Consider the following 15,065-nt stretch of genomic DNA (forward strand, 5'->3'; position numbering starts at 1 on the left):
CTTATTGGTCACTGTGGAGAAGCATTTCACCAACTCTAGTGAGGTGTTGTACTGCACCTGGCAACGCAACATAACCTAACCCATACTCTTATAAGTGCTGTGGAAATAATGAAAACATTATTGAAAATTTATCTTGGAAAAAAAAATCAACCTGACATCAGTCCTCACCTGTTCTTTCTGGATCTATTATAATTAATATAGTTTTTAAAGCTGACCTCACACCCTGAAGTTACACCTGACTCTCCTCTCTCTTCCCTGAACCAGTTCTTCTCATGATCAAATTGTTTAGTTTTATATTTAAAAGTAATAAGAGGCTAATACATATTTTACTAAACTAATTTAAGACCTTGTCTGAGCTTCTTCAGCCTCTCCACCTTTCATTGCTTCAACTGAGTCATTACTCTATGTACTGCCATTCTCCTGATAAGATATCATTACACATATCTAATATACTGTCGTACATGTTGATAAATTATGATCAGATGTTGCCCTTGTGTTGTTTTACTGTTACTCACACTGACATTACTCTTTAAAAAAAACAAAGTAAGTCCTGCTGCTGTTTCAGCCTTTTCTTTGGTGGTGGCATTGTGCTGAAATGAGAAAACAAAACATGTTGGCTAGTTTAGCTAACTTCTAGACAAAGTTAGTAGTTAAATATTGGACGAGTGACCACCCCAGGATTAAGATGACTGATGACTGATGACTGACGTTATAAACAAGCCATATTCACGGCAACATTCCCAACAGATCATTTTACCTCATTCAAAAGACTTTTTGACTCCTGCCGCTGTCTCCGCCTCCCAAGTACTCCCAAACACACTGTTCACAGGGAGGCGGGGTGAGTGCAGTGACATGGCGCTATGTTGCGCCTTCAAAATAAAAGTGTGTCACAGATTTAGTATTTTTTTCCTCCGCAGTGTAATTTTTGGGTAGGACAAATGTGCCTGTCTCCAATATTGGGAGGGACATGTCCCCCCCGTCCCCCCCGGTTCCTACGCCTATGGGAGTCACAAAACCAGACAGGCAGGCAGTCATCCATGTGGACCCTGGAGCTCATCATATGATGACAATCACTCAGACTCAAGCGGATCCTTGTGGACATGGGATGAATACTCGAGACTTTGTCATGGCAGGCAGAGTGGCAGCTGGCATGGTTTAGGTCCCAAACGCAGTACTCAGGGGACTGACGTAACTTAAATGCTTCATTGTTGCACTCATAAAAAAAAAAAAAAAACCTCAGTGAGGCAGAACCAGAGCAGGTAATCCAGGAACTTAAGACCGAGGCAGACACAGGAACAGACGAGCAGACAACACACCACCATGAAAAGACAAAGAAGAAAACTAGGGCACACAAAACAAAGACATTTTCATAGTGACAGTCCTTAGGCTGTGATGACAGATGGACTGAAATGGTATGCATCATATGGGTAGCAGCAACAGCAGCTGAAAAGGCAGTTCTAGCTTCAAATCACCTTGTGGGCTATTTAGACTTAACCATTTTCCTGGTATGAACCCTTTTGCTCTAATCTGGTGGTCTTTGTGGGTGATTTGGCATCATAAAACCCAGACTTAATGGAAAATTTGTCTTTCAACTCTAGCAACCTCTGTGTACCTTTTAGGTATGTAATTGTAATTTTCTTGCACAAAGACTGAGGGTGTGAAGATGAGAAAACAACTAAACTGTAATCCATGTCCAAGGTCATGACACAGGTTATTCTCATGCTGATCCCTGTATGGTGGTGGGCACTGAAACTCCCCACAGCTAACACAACAAGATTGCATCCACACAATGGGTATATAGGAGCTGTAATTGTTTTGCTTTTTGTCAATGTTGGTGTGAAGATTGTCCATACTGTATCGATTCTTTTTGCTCTCTTTCAGTAAATCATCCGAAAATCAGTTTGGTTTCAGCACTCAGTTTATTTTTTCCACCACACCAGACACCAGTAAAAGTCAAGTATGATATACAGTGGTCACAGAACATGACATCTTAGCATCAGGCTCAACACCATCTCATATGCACGTGGAGTGGTACATGAGTTTGGCATATTGTGGAAACAACAGTTTTTAACTCATTCAGGGAAATCCATTGTGTATCACTAACTTGCGGCTGCATTGCAAATGCCATTTTACTCACCAAAACCACAGCTGTTTGTAAATGTGTAGAGACATTCTTTCTCTAGGCAACTATAGAGCAGATGTGGACTCTTTGTTGGGGAATAAAAATGATCCGACATCGCTGATATACACAATCAAGCATAAGATTATGTTATTAAAACTCTACAGGTAGCACAGCCAGATAGGCCTTATGATCATCTACAAATGGACTTCAATGAACTCACATCATGTGAAGGTAAAAAAGATTGCTTGGTGATTGTGGACACATTCGCAAAATGGGTAAAGTTTTCCCTTCTAGCAAACAAGGTGCAGGTGCAGTGGCCAAAGCCTTACTGTGAGAAACCTTTACCTCTAGTGTTAGTGCACATGAGAACTAGGGTAAGCATTAAACATGGCCCTAGTGCTTTTGAAATTTTGTTTGGATGACTACCAAATGTGGGGATCCGGCTCCCAGGATGCCCTCTTCTGACCACAGAGCACTGTGAGAATGAAATATTACGCTAATGTATAAATCTCTCATCTGCCCTGTCCTCTCTCTATAAGCAGGTTAAAGCAGCCTTTCCACAACCAGCCCCCCAAAACCCTACACCATATCAAGAAAGGAGACTGATCAGAGATCAGAGAACCAGCTGGAAGCAGAAATGGTGGCAGGGACCATTCCAGGTACTACTGCGTACGGTTTCCATTTTTGGAACAATGCTTCCACTTCTTGTTGAATTTGTCTCTGGCGGCTTTGGCTACTTTCCACACCTGCTGCGCCGCACTCACAGCTTGTTCCTGTCTAATATTGTCAGTAGAGTCATTTTGTGAATCGATGATGGCCTATTTTAGAGAATTCAATGAGGGCTTTGAACTGATCTGCCAGACTGGACGCCATATCACTGCAGACCATGCAATGGTGCCATGGAGTGGATGCCTCGGCCATAGGTGGTCAGATGGCAGTGCTCAACTATATGAAAAGCGTACGCTGGGTGGTACCCCCTCCCCCCTGTCGTACGCTTTGTATGCTCTGGAAAATGTCAACATTTGTGAAGCATCCCTTACCAAAGTCGCACTAAAACATTTTAACAGATTTTTGAGCGCAGTAGCCAAATAAAATTGGTTCAAGGTCAGTAAGCAAAACAAGAATTCATACATAAGGCGCACTGCCAATTTTTATAGTGCGAAAAATACGGTACTTGTGGTTCCTAGGATACTTAAGCGTAGAATGGGAGGCAGAGCCTTCAGCTTTCAGGCCCCTATTCTGTGGAACCAGCTCCCAGTTTGTATTCAGGAGACAGACACCCTCTCTATAGGATGACTGTTAGGTTTTCTCTGTAATTATTGTGGGGTCTTTAGCTTGCAGTATAAAGTCCTTTGAGGCAACTGTTTGTTGTGAGTTGGTGCTGTATAAATAAAATAAAATAAAATTGAATAGGCTGAAACAGTAAGGCATCTTAAGAAAAATTAATAATCAACTTAACCCTCCAGCATTAATAACGGTTACATGTAAGTTCAGGGGACAATGAAATGGTATGAAGGGGGCCCCAAATCAAATCTTGCTTAGGGCCCCTTCAAGGTTTGGGCTGGCTCTGGCTCTACACAACAACATTTTTACATATTTCATTTGGCTGATGATGATGATGGAAAAATATTTGCTATGATATCTCTAGCAAAGACATGAGTGCTCATTGGTCTAGGGGTATGATCCTCACATAGGGTGCGAGAAGTCTATTGGCCTGTGTCAAAAATGCAGCCTCCTCATTGGTTCCTGTTAGATGACCTTGAGTAATTCTGTATGACGCAACTCCACTGACATAGAAAATATACTTTCTGACATCTTCACAACTCAACATCCTAAATTACTGTTCATAGCTACTGCAAATCAACCATAATCTGTTGCTTCTCCAAAGTCAGTGTGCAGTGGGGGATCCTTATTAGTTCCCTGGCCAGATGAGAGCTATAATCTCTTCAACCGGTCTACCTGTGTTTTTCTTGCAGTTGGGCATGCCTAGAAAACCTCCATAAGAACTCCTTGTGAAACACTGATGGCTTTCAAAAAGGTGCAGGCAAGCAGTGAGTCCTTGCAGACTGTGCAATCTGACTCATTGTTGGGGAATAAAAAATCAACAGACATCCTTGATATACAGTAGACTGATCAAGCATAACATTATGACCACCTGCCTAATATTGTGTTGAACCCCCCTTTTGCTGCCAAACAGCCCTGACCCATTGAGGCATGGACTCCACTAGACCTCTTAAGGTGTGCTGTGGTATCTGCACCCACATCTTACTAACAGATCCTTTAAGTCTTGTAAATTGCAAGGTGGGGCCTCCCTGGATTGGACTTTTTGTCCAGCACATCCCACAGATGGTCGATTGGACTGACATCTGAGGAATTTGGAGGCCAAGTCAACATCTCAAAGTTGTTGTGCTCCTCAAACCATTCCTGAACCATTTTTGCTTAGCAGCAGGGTGCATTATCTTTCTGAAAGAGGCCACAGCCATCAGGGAATACTGTTTCCATGGTCTGCAACAATGCTTAGGTAGGTGGCACGTGTCAAAGTAACATCCACATTGACCCAAGGTATCCCAGTAGAACACTACCCAAAGCATCACAGTGCTGCCTCTTTCTTCACTTCTTTCTATAGTGCATCCTGGTGCCAGGTGTTCCCCACGTAAGTGATGCACATGCACCTGATTATTCATGTCATGTGAAGGAAAATGTCATTCATCAGATCATGCTGCCCTCTTCCATTGCTCTGTGGTCCAGTTATGAGGCTCATGCGCCCATTGTTGGTGCTTTCACCACTGGTCCTCCCTTGGACAACCTTTGATAGATACTGACCACTGCAGACTGGGAAGAGCTGCATTTTTGGGGATGCTTTGACCAAGTTCTCTAGCAATCATAATTGCCCCTAGTCACACTCGCTTAAATTGTTACACTTGCCCATTTTTCCTGCTTCAAACACTTCAATTTTGAGGACAAAATGTTCACTTGCTCCCTAATAATTTCCAGCCACTAACAGGTGCCATTATGAAGAGATAATCAGCAGAATGGTGCTGCAGTTCAACCAACTTACAATGATAAAAAACATGGTTACTTACAAAGAACAACAACAAAAAACAACAGAACAAAACAAACAAAAAAGGAACAACATGAATATGGGAGATGGAAGCTCTGGCAAAACAAACAAAAGTAGAAGAAGACCATGAAACAACACTCAATGGGCCATCAGATTTCAGCTTCTCAAAAACTGAAAACAGGACTTCCATTAACTCCAAATTCAACTCATAAATAAAAACTGTATAAGCAACAGAAAGATAAGACCAGTGCTAACGGAGATGAGATGCCAACCTCCATGCTCTGATGTTTTTGGCTTCATATGCATGCCAGTGAACCTTCTGCAGCCAATCAACACTAGGGATAAATCAGAGGAAAGAGCAGGTTTATGAGGATGACAGAAATACAATAGGAGGATTACAGATGTGCTGGGGCACTGAGGGTGCGGCATAACAATGATCACTTGTGAATGACCTATTTTCAAATCCATAGCTTCAATATGAAGGCACAGAAATTATTTTAAGATACTAAATGGCAGACAAACCTCTAGTTCAAAATGGAGGGCGGGAGAGAGAGAGAGAGAGAGAGAGAGAGAGAGAGAGAGGGAGGAAAAAATAGAGCCATGTTTATGTGATGTTCCCAAATCCTACTGAAACAGCTTTGTTTCTGGAAAAGATTTTGATCACTAGAGTTGCCAGAGATTCTCAGTGAAGCACAAATCATGTGTCTCAGCTACAAATTTGCTCAATAAATCAACCACTAGCTGCCCAGTGCAGTATGTTATTGCTTTATTGCAGTTTTTGTAATAAAAAAAAAATTCCACTGGTTTGGAGTACTGAAAAAAAAGGTCATTATTGAAAAAGGTTGCACTTGCATAAGAGGGTGGTGACATTTCACACAGTGCATACCAGGGTTATAATAGTTTTGGATTTTACATTATTGTTTAGTTTTAGTTAGTTTTTCCTTTTTTTTTCTCTAATTCAGTTAGTTTTAATTAGTTTTCAGAGTGGTTTTGCTCATTTTTATTTTAGGTTTATTGCTTAGTTTTAGTTTAGTTTAGTTAGTTTTAGTATTAGTTTTAGTTTTTCATACTTTGTCAGGTGCAAGATTCAATGCGCAAAAGTGACTATTGTGTAATAAAAGCTCAACAAAAGATACCATAAAGAAATATTTCAACAACCAACGGTTCACAAGACAGAAGCACTACATGATAAATGTGTAATAATTTGGACACACGTGAACATCAACATTGAGAAACAAAGAAAAATATGAACTCCCAAACTCAATAAATTCTACAATAAACTCCCAATAAACTCCAGTGTCAGTGCAGTAGATTAACAACACCTACATGTGGTGTTTGACAAAAACAAACTCTTTGAAGGAGTCAAAGGTCAAATCCAGCTGCATCCTGATGTTCTCCACCACCTGAAGCTGCTTCTCTTTTGGAGTTAGCTTGGTTAGATGCTTGCTGATTAGGCTTGCAGGGTCTTTGCAGCCTCTGTACACAACTTACAGAAGTGTCCAACCTCATGTCCGCATTTATGCTTGTGTAGCTGTGTGTGTTGTGTGTGTTAATTACCTTGTGGTTGTGTGCTGCGGTACCAGCTGGGACTTTTTTTGGTCCTCGCTCTTTGTGCTCAGTTTTTTGGCTGCAAACATATTTGTCCCTGTTTTTCCACTTCATTCATTCCCTCACGTCCATTCCGACAGCAGTCTCCCTCCAGGAATTTGCTGACATTTGTGAGGCCTTATACTGATGCTTTGATTATTTTTCCTGATTGTTATTCTCTCACTGATAAAGTAGACAGAAACGCACAAGAACTGAACAGGTTAATCACAGCGTTGCAATTAACCTGTTCCTGCGATTATGCTTGAATTCCCGATAATGATGGAAAGGAATCTTATTTCTTTGTTGTTGGCAACTGGTTTGGTCTCCCACTCACTGTACAGCACCATACCATTCACATCTGAAACATTTCCTCATACCAAATCATGTCCCAGCCTACTTTAAACTATTGATCTTCTTTTGTGCAGTGTCAAACACATTCACCATGTCGCTCTCTGTGCTGCTGCTGCTGCTGCTGGTCTCCAGTGTCCAGGCTGCTTTTTATGGTTTAGTAGTGAACTACTACCCTAATTCAAATGGATTTTCCAGAGTGAGTACAGTTTCTTTACAAACAAGTATATTCTTTTGAAATTTAAAGGTAATCAAGTAAACACCTCATCACTGTAAATCTGCAGGGTACCCTTTATTACAAGCTGAGCAACAGTTTCTGCATATACAATCTGCCATACTCCATCGGTGGTGAGTCGCTTGTGCTGAACAAGGTCAACGAGGAGAGTAATGGAGGGCCATGCCAAACTGAAGGAATCCTTACTCGGATTTTTTCCAGCAACTCTATATTTCCAATTCCGTGAGTTCACCTCGACACTGTACATAATTGCATTTGCAAAACCGTGGTCATTTTTCTAATTGCCACTGAAGGGTGATGAAAGTCAAAACACCTCCTCTTACATGTTATTCATTTCTATTGCAGGGTCAGTGGTTTAAGCTGGATCTCTGGCATCAAAAATGGCATTGTATCATTTACAGCTCAGGCTGTGGTGGATCTGAGATTCCGATCCGACACCGGCAGTGCCAACACGTCACCCCAGACCACCATCATACCAGCTGTCAGGTAAGCCCCATTTGTGTCTCCATTTCCTTGTTGGTAACATAGATTCATACAATTTTGTGTCACTTTTGTTAATTTACTCTTACTTCATCAGAGTTCCTTCCAACTGCGCAAGAAATTTCAACCTGTTGATGTTTGATCCTGATGGAGATGTAGTTAAATGCAGAAATGGAAACATGTCACTGTCAGAGTGTGCCCCCTGCACACCTCCATCTGTCCTCAGCCTCTCACCAGTGAGTATCAATTGTTAGTCTCTCGTCACACGAGACATGTTGGCGCAGACAATGATGCTTGAAGATAACATTCCACATCAACATATTTGGCAGACAAAGTTTTGTCTAAAAAACTTTGTGTGCTGGTATTGAGATTCATTCTTGTTAATTGAGATAATTGTAAATATTATACTGTATGTGAAGTGCTGCTTTTTATTACTCTGAAGAAAATCTGTGGGTTATTTATGCTCATGTCTTTTGTTGTCCTTGTGCAGTCCTCTTGTACCCTGTCATTCAGTCCCACCAACAGCAGTAATGAAGGTCCGTATGCAGTACAGCTAATGATGGAGGACTTTCCCAGGGAGACCATCACGCTCACTGAAACCGGTGGGACACAGACAACACTAACTACCAACGACGCTATTGGCAAAATACCAGTCCAGTTTGTCTTGATAGGTAATTTCTCCTGGCTCTGAGTTAATGGCATTGTTATTTTGGCCTTTGCTCACCCTAAAGCTAACTAACACCTATAGCTTTGTATACTTACTGTAACAAACCCAGGATTTCTCAGGATTCGAACAATTTGTTTTTATGGCTGTTTCAAACTTGGAAAAAGTGGGTCTCTCAAGCAAAAACACTGTTGATAGACTAATTTGAATTTCTGTCCTAAAAAAAAAAAAAAAAATTAATGTATTATTGACATTGCGTTGTTTACTCTTCCAGTGGATCCTGCTGTGCCATCCTGCACAGAAGGACTCTTTCTGCCCATGTTCCTGCCTCCAACTCCAGCGCACGGAGCTCAGTTCTTCACCAATGTCAACGAGACTCTGCAAATCACCATCAGTGCACAGGCACTTAACTCCACGTAAGTCAAAGGCAAATATATATTTAAAAGGCTTTATGTGTCAAAGTACCAATGATTAAAACATCCTGCAGAACTGACTGTTAGAAATTAAATATGCACACTTAAAATATGATTAACAGGCAAATCTCACATGTCAACAATCTTATCTTTTAAGTTGCGAAATTCCAGCACTGATCCTAGAAAGTTTAGAAGCAGGTTTGACATTCCAACTGTAACACAACCAGTTTTATACTGACATTAGGATGAAGCTGATGGTTAAACTGATGGTTAAGCTTATGGTAACATATATACATACATATATATATATATATATATATATATATATAGGGGTGGGACTTTAATCAAGTCCCACCCCTAATATATATTAGGGGTGGGACTTGATTAAAAAAATTAATCGAATTAATTAGAAGCTTTGTAATTAATTAATCGAAATTAATCACATTTTAATATTTAACATGAGAAATATTAATTTAAGTTTAGTTGATGAATAAATCAATATACATAAGCTTAAACTTCAAAATCTTGTTTATTTTCCCACCAGTCTACTACACAGACCAACGAAGGGTGGAAGTGCTCCTGTGATAAGCAAACTCCTGAAATTAAAGTTAAGCATCATAACTGGATAGTTTTATTCAACATTAATGTCTCACTTAATATAGTTGGAAATTAATCATTCTCTCAGCTGTATTCCTTGATGTTGTTATGCTTGTTTTAACAACTTATTTTGAATTAAAGAATTAAAATTAAAGCACAAAAAGGAGCAAAAGTTCGTTCTCCTTTTAACCAGCTGCTTTTACACAGCTGTGCTTCGCACTGACGCTTGCTAGGCGACATGAGCTGCAGAGGTGAGGGGACTCGTGCAATGAGAAACGTTCCGGTGCAAAGTGCGATTAAAATGTGTTAAAATTTTTAATTCGTTAATTTCCCCGTAATTAATTAATCGAAATTAACGCGTTAAAGTCCCACCCCTAATATATATATAGTGATTTGAAAACAGTCTAAAAGTAGCCAGAGTTCGATGTTTGGTGAAAGTGTTACTCTAGTAGTTGAAGCATTTAAGACATCAGAGAAACTCTTTTCTGTTTGTTGTGGGAATGTTTTAGAAGCACAACAGTTTTTCTGTTTGAAGGATCTCTGAGCTGCTGTTCAGTGGGCCTTACACTGTAAATAAGACTCAAACAGGCCCAGGACAGTTCACCCTGACATGGACGCCGTCTGCCACAGAAGCAGGACAAAGCCATCCCGTTTGTTTTGTTGTCCAGGCGATTTTTGGGTCAGTACTTTGTTTTATAAATATCTTACAGAAAAGTTTATTGGAAAATTCCTAAGAACAAAGTGAACTGGAGCACAGGTTGTGAGTTGCACATAGTGCAACTCACAACCTGTGCATAGTAGTGCATAGTTTCAAACTTTTTTCAGGTCAAGGCCTGAATGACTAACAGGTTTATCATGTTTCCCGGGCTTTCTACTTTTGCTTGTATTGTTCAGGTACACGACCTTCATTCCAACAGATCCTTTTATGTGCTGACATTACAACTATAGCATCAAAAACAATAGGAAGACAGACAGGCTTAGATAATAGACTGAAAGCCATTAAAGAAAAAACATATAGGTGGGTCAAATATGTTCGGGGAATAACTCCACAACAACAGAGACATGCCTGCTTTGGTGTGTAAATATATATTTCAGAGTTGGGAGAAGATATAGAGCAAAATGAAACACTTTTAAAAACAAGAACTGCCTCAGCAGTATAAAGGGTGAGGAGAAAGACAAGAAAAAGGAGAGCAGCACAGAGAGACACAATGAGTGCAAATACCGTGTATGCTTCAGGTGCAACCAAAGCTTTTATCAGTGGCAAGATCTTCGACTGGCCAAGTCATTTACCACATTAAAACCCTTTTAACAATAACCTGAATATGGGATAATCTGACAAAGTATAGTTCATCTAAGCCTAAATACCTCACGATTCAATCTGTGCAAACCATGAAGATACCAAGGCCACAGCAACCTAAGTTCCTTACTTTTTATTAGAATGGCACACACGCTTTATCTTTGCTTTCCTAGCTGATTCACATTTTAGTGTACATAATGAAACCTTAAGCTTTAGACCTTTCTGGTATAAAAGCATGAATATTATGGGTTGAAGTCTACTGAGCATACATTTTACCTGCTGAAAAACAGCTTCACTGACAAACAGAAAGTGAAGGTATCTGGAAAAGCATTTCTAATCAAGATACTAAAGTTCAGTGGTTTGTAGACTTGATGTTATCATTGTGTGAAAGGATTATGCAACAAAATATTAGACTTAGGGTTTTGTTTCCTTTGATAGTTACTTGTAAATTTACTTCTGCAAAATCTAAAAAGTTAATATTCAATTACTAAAATCCAAATTCCTCAGGAGGCAAAACCATGAAATTGTACTAAACTGATAAAAAAAAAAAGACATTTAGACATATACTGTGAACCTGAGAGTTAACATGTACACAGTGTGAAAGGAAAGACTTTAAAAAATGTTTTTAATACAGTTTAATAAAGGAGCTATTTTACTGATTTATTTCCACAGTGCAAACAAGTACCAGTCTGAGCTTCGATGTGTCATTGTGAGAGCTGGAAATGGTGAGTAGTGTTTAAACATGCACTACTAACCACGACAATAATGATGCCATTCTTGTGTAACCTCTGTTTTGACTGTTTACAGCATCAAATACCACTTCACCAACTCTACTACCTGCCATTTCAACAACCACGCCACCAATCAATACACCAGTGTGTGAGTATGAAAGCGATGTTCAACACACTTGACATACTTAAAGTGTCAAGAATATAAACTAGTGCTTATATTAAGGATGAATCAAACCAAAGGGACAAAACATGATGATAGTTTTCATTCGTTCCAGTGGAATCATAATGAGTCCACGTAATCTCTCCATGTATAGAGTTTAGTTTTGATAAACATTTTCTCTCAGAATTCACACCATTGACCAACTGCAGAAAAACTAGAGTCCAAAATTAACTGTGATGGACCACATTCATTTCAATTCCGAGGATTATCTTCTCCACAAAAACTCACATATAGATCATATATGCACTGTATTGCCAAAAGCATTCACTCATCTGCCTTCATATGTATGTGAACGTAAGTGACATACCATTCTTAATCCATAGGGTTTAATAGGATGTCGGGCCACCCTTTGCATCTATAAGAGCTTCAGCTCTGGGAAGGCTTTCCACAAAGTTTAGGAGTGTGTTTACGGTAGTTTTTGACCATTTGTCTAGAAGCGCATTTGTGAGGTCAGACACTGATGTTGGACGAGAAAGCCTGGCTCTCGGAACTCTGTGCAGGCCAGTCAAGTTCTTCCACACCAAACTGACTCATCTATGTCTGACCTGCTTCCTGCTTTGTGGGAACAGGAAGGGTCCATCCCCAAACTGTTCCCACAAAGTTGGGAGCATGAAATTGTCCAAAATGTCTTGGTATGCTGAAGCATTAAGAGTTCCTTTCACTGGAACTAAGGGCCTGGGCCCAACTCCTGAAAAACAGCCCCACACCATTCGTTTGACTAGTACAACAAGTAGTGTCTTTGCTGGCCTAAGTATGTCACCCACCAAATTTCTAGACCAGATATTTAGCAAATACACACTGATTTGGCATTGCTATATTTTGGGTGTTACCAGGCCATTATTTTATTTAGCAAAATTTTACCAAACTATGGTATCAAAGTGCACAAATGATCCATGTCTAATGACGTGAACAAACTCAGAAGCCAGGGTTGGTTCCAAACACAATACAGAGAAAACTGAATGTGAGAAAAACCACTGGACCTGACAACGGATCGAAAGCTTGTCGGCTGCTTGCAAACGTTGCTAAGCAGCTACTTGCAGTAACTTCATCACACTGCTGAGTAAAGCCTAGAGATTACTAATACAGGGAGTGTCAGTTCTGCAGCACATCTTATGATTAGATTATATTACTGATGTACAAATGACTCCAGAAAAACATGTGCTTGTTGGTTTAGAGACATTTAAGTGATAAACTAATAATTTTTGATCACCATTCTAACATTGTGTCTTTGTGTTTCTAGATGTTGCAGGTCTGAAAATGACGCTTACCTCTTTGGGGAATTTGTTTCAAAGTGATCAGGATGCCCTCCTAAATCAGGTTATCTTTTCTTATCTGATCACAAATCAAATCAGCCCATCATCAACTGTACTCAACAGTTCTGGGAAAAGTGTTAGTAGCTGCAGATAATATGATAGGAGTAGTTTCTATGAACATTTACTTGAAAACAATTGTAGGAATCACAGAAGAAAATTTTAGATCACAGTTTGTGTCTACTTTAGTAGATCTACCCCAGATCTTTTCTAAAATTTCCAAACAACATGAATTTAGTTTTGTTTAAATTTAGTTTTTTCTATCAAACCATGTTTTCAATTGATTCATTTCTTTTGTGTCAATTTCTAAAAGCTGCTGTGAATTCTCTCCACCACAAATGATATTAGAATCATCTGCAAATAAAATAAACTGCAATATATCAGATGTTTTATATATATATCATTGATGTACAGGATTTTGGTCAGAATACTGACCCCTGTGGGACCCCACAGACAATGTTCAAGCACTTGGACTGATGGTCACCAATTTTCACAAATTGTTGCCTGCTTCTCAAATAACTCCAAGACCACACCTCTAATACCATAGTGTTCCAGTTTATCAAGTAATATTTCATGATTAATTATATCAAAAGTGTTGTAATTATTATAATTATTATTGTAAATAACAATAATTATATGGTGGTTAAATAAGTTTGTTAAGCACTGCATTACAACAACAAATTAATAACTAAGGTATGTTGTTTGTTATTAGCTGTTTCTGGTAAATGTTCTTATATAAATGAAAACAGCAGAACTAACTGTTCTAAAAGTAAAATAATTCAATAAAGGCAAATTTACCTTCACATCTTTTACCTTTTCACCTGTATGTCATCTGATTATGTTTGCTAACTAAAAAAATCTTCATTAAGAAAGCTGCTGAGTGGCAAGACTTGTATCTAGAGGTTTGGTCTGCTCTGAATAAATAAGACACACTATACAGTGACAAATATACTTTTCCTTCTGCCAGTTTCCAAAGAAAAAGCACATCTGAGAGAAGACTGATGTTTTCTCACTGCTTTTTCTTCCTCCCCAGGTGAAGCAGGTACTGGACTCATATGGACTGCCTGAAGGCATCACTCTGCGCATCAGAAGCATTCAACCACAGGTTGCTGTAACTGCAGCACCCGCTAATGCTACAACATGAACAGTGATTATTTCTGGTTTTGGTTATTATTTCTATGAGCTTCTATTTACTGTAACACTACATGCAACTTAAATGTAACTGGACAAACTAATTATATTCAATAAAATTTATGTACTGAATTGACCAAAATCATGATAATAATACTTTTTTCCCTTAATTATGAGATTTATTACTTATTACAACAATCTTTGTACCAGATATGCCTGTCATATAAAAGTTTTTGAACTGTAAAATATTTAGAGGTTAAAAATGATGTCTTTCTAATTGTCTGTTGGGCTGTATTGTGACTGTGACTGGTCTTTGAGGATTTTTTTCCATTAAATATTTTCCATTATTTTACAATATGTTTGTAATGTGGTCCTACAGGTTGTCATATGTTAAGAAAAAAAATCAAATAAACTTCTGGTTAACCACATGAGGTCTGGGATGTGGTGAAAAGGTGTGTTTTTTGTTTTGTTTTGGCTTCAGAAAGTTGTTCTCCCTTGTTAGTGGTCAAAAAACAAGAGCACTGCGTGCTGGTGTTTCATATGCGGTGCCGGCTGGGACTTTTTTGGTCCTCTCTCTTTGTGCTCAGTTTTTTGGCTGCAAACATATTTGTCCCTGTTTTTCCACTTTCTTCATTTCCTCACATCCATTCCGATAGTTTCAGCAGTCTCCCTCCAGGAATTTGCTGACATTAGTGAGTCCTTATATTGATGCTTTGATTATTATTCCTGATTGTTATTCTCTCACTGATAAATTCAAACACTGCAGCAAAAAAGTAGCCAGAAACGCACAAGGACTGAACAGGTTAATCACAACCTTGTGGGCTGTGTAGACCCGACATGTAGTTCGATTTCTCTGGAGGCGCACGTCA

At 39.2% G+C, this 15,065-nt stretch overlaps 1 protein-coding gene across 1 annotated transcript; it reads left to right on the forward strand.

Annotated features, from left to right (window-relative positions):
* Window positions 1–7,208: 7,208 nt before the first annotated feature.
* LOC115797545 (uncharacterized) lies at window positions 7,209–14,411 on the forward strand. Its single transcript, XM_030754138.1, has 11 exons — window positions 7,209–7,317; window positions 7,403–7,575; window positions 7,699–7,839; window positions 7,931–8,069; window positions 8,324–8,504; window positions 8,772–8,913; window positions 10,043–10,186; window positions 11,477–11,529; window positions 11,612–11,683; window positions 12,996–13,072; window positions 14,099–14,411. The coding sequence occupies exons 1-11, from the start codon at window positions 7,213–7,215 to the stop codon at window positions 14,207–14,209; spliced, it is 1,338 nt and encodes a 445-aa protein (XP_030609998.1). The 5' UTR covers window positions 7,209–7,212; the 3' UTR covers window positions 14,210–14,411.
* The last annotated feature ends 654 nt before the right edge of the window (window positions 14,412–15,065 follow it).

Source organism: Archocentrus centrarchus, chromosome 18, assembly GCF_007364275.1.
Source record: "Archocentrus centrarchus isolate MPI-CPG fArcCen1 chromosome 18, fArcCen1, whole genome shotgun sequence".
Lineage (NCBI taxonomy): Eukaryota > Metazoa > Chordata > Actinopteri > Cichliformes > Cichlidae > Archocentrus > Archocentrus centrarchus.

Coding starts and splice junctions, on each gene's coding strand:
- LOC115797545 (XM_030754138.1), top strand. CDS start 7,213: ATGTCGCTCTCTGTGCTGCTGCTGCTGCTGCTGGTCTCCAGTGTCCAG. Junction 8,914..10,042: donor GCACAGGCACTTAACTCCAC/GTAAGTCAAAGG, acceptor TTCTGTTTGAAG/GATCTCTGAGCTGCTGTTCA. Junction 11,684..12,995: donor ACCAATCAATACACCAGTGT/GTGAGTATGAAA, acceptor TTGTGTTTCTAG/ATGTTGCAGGTCTGAAAATG.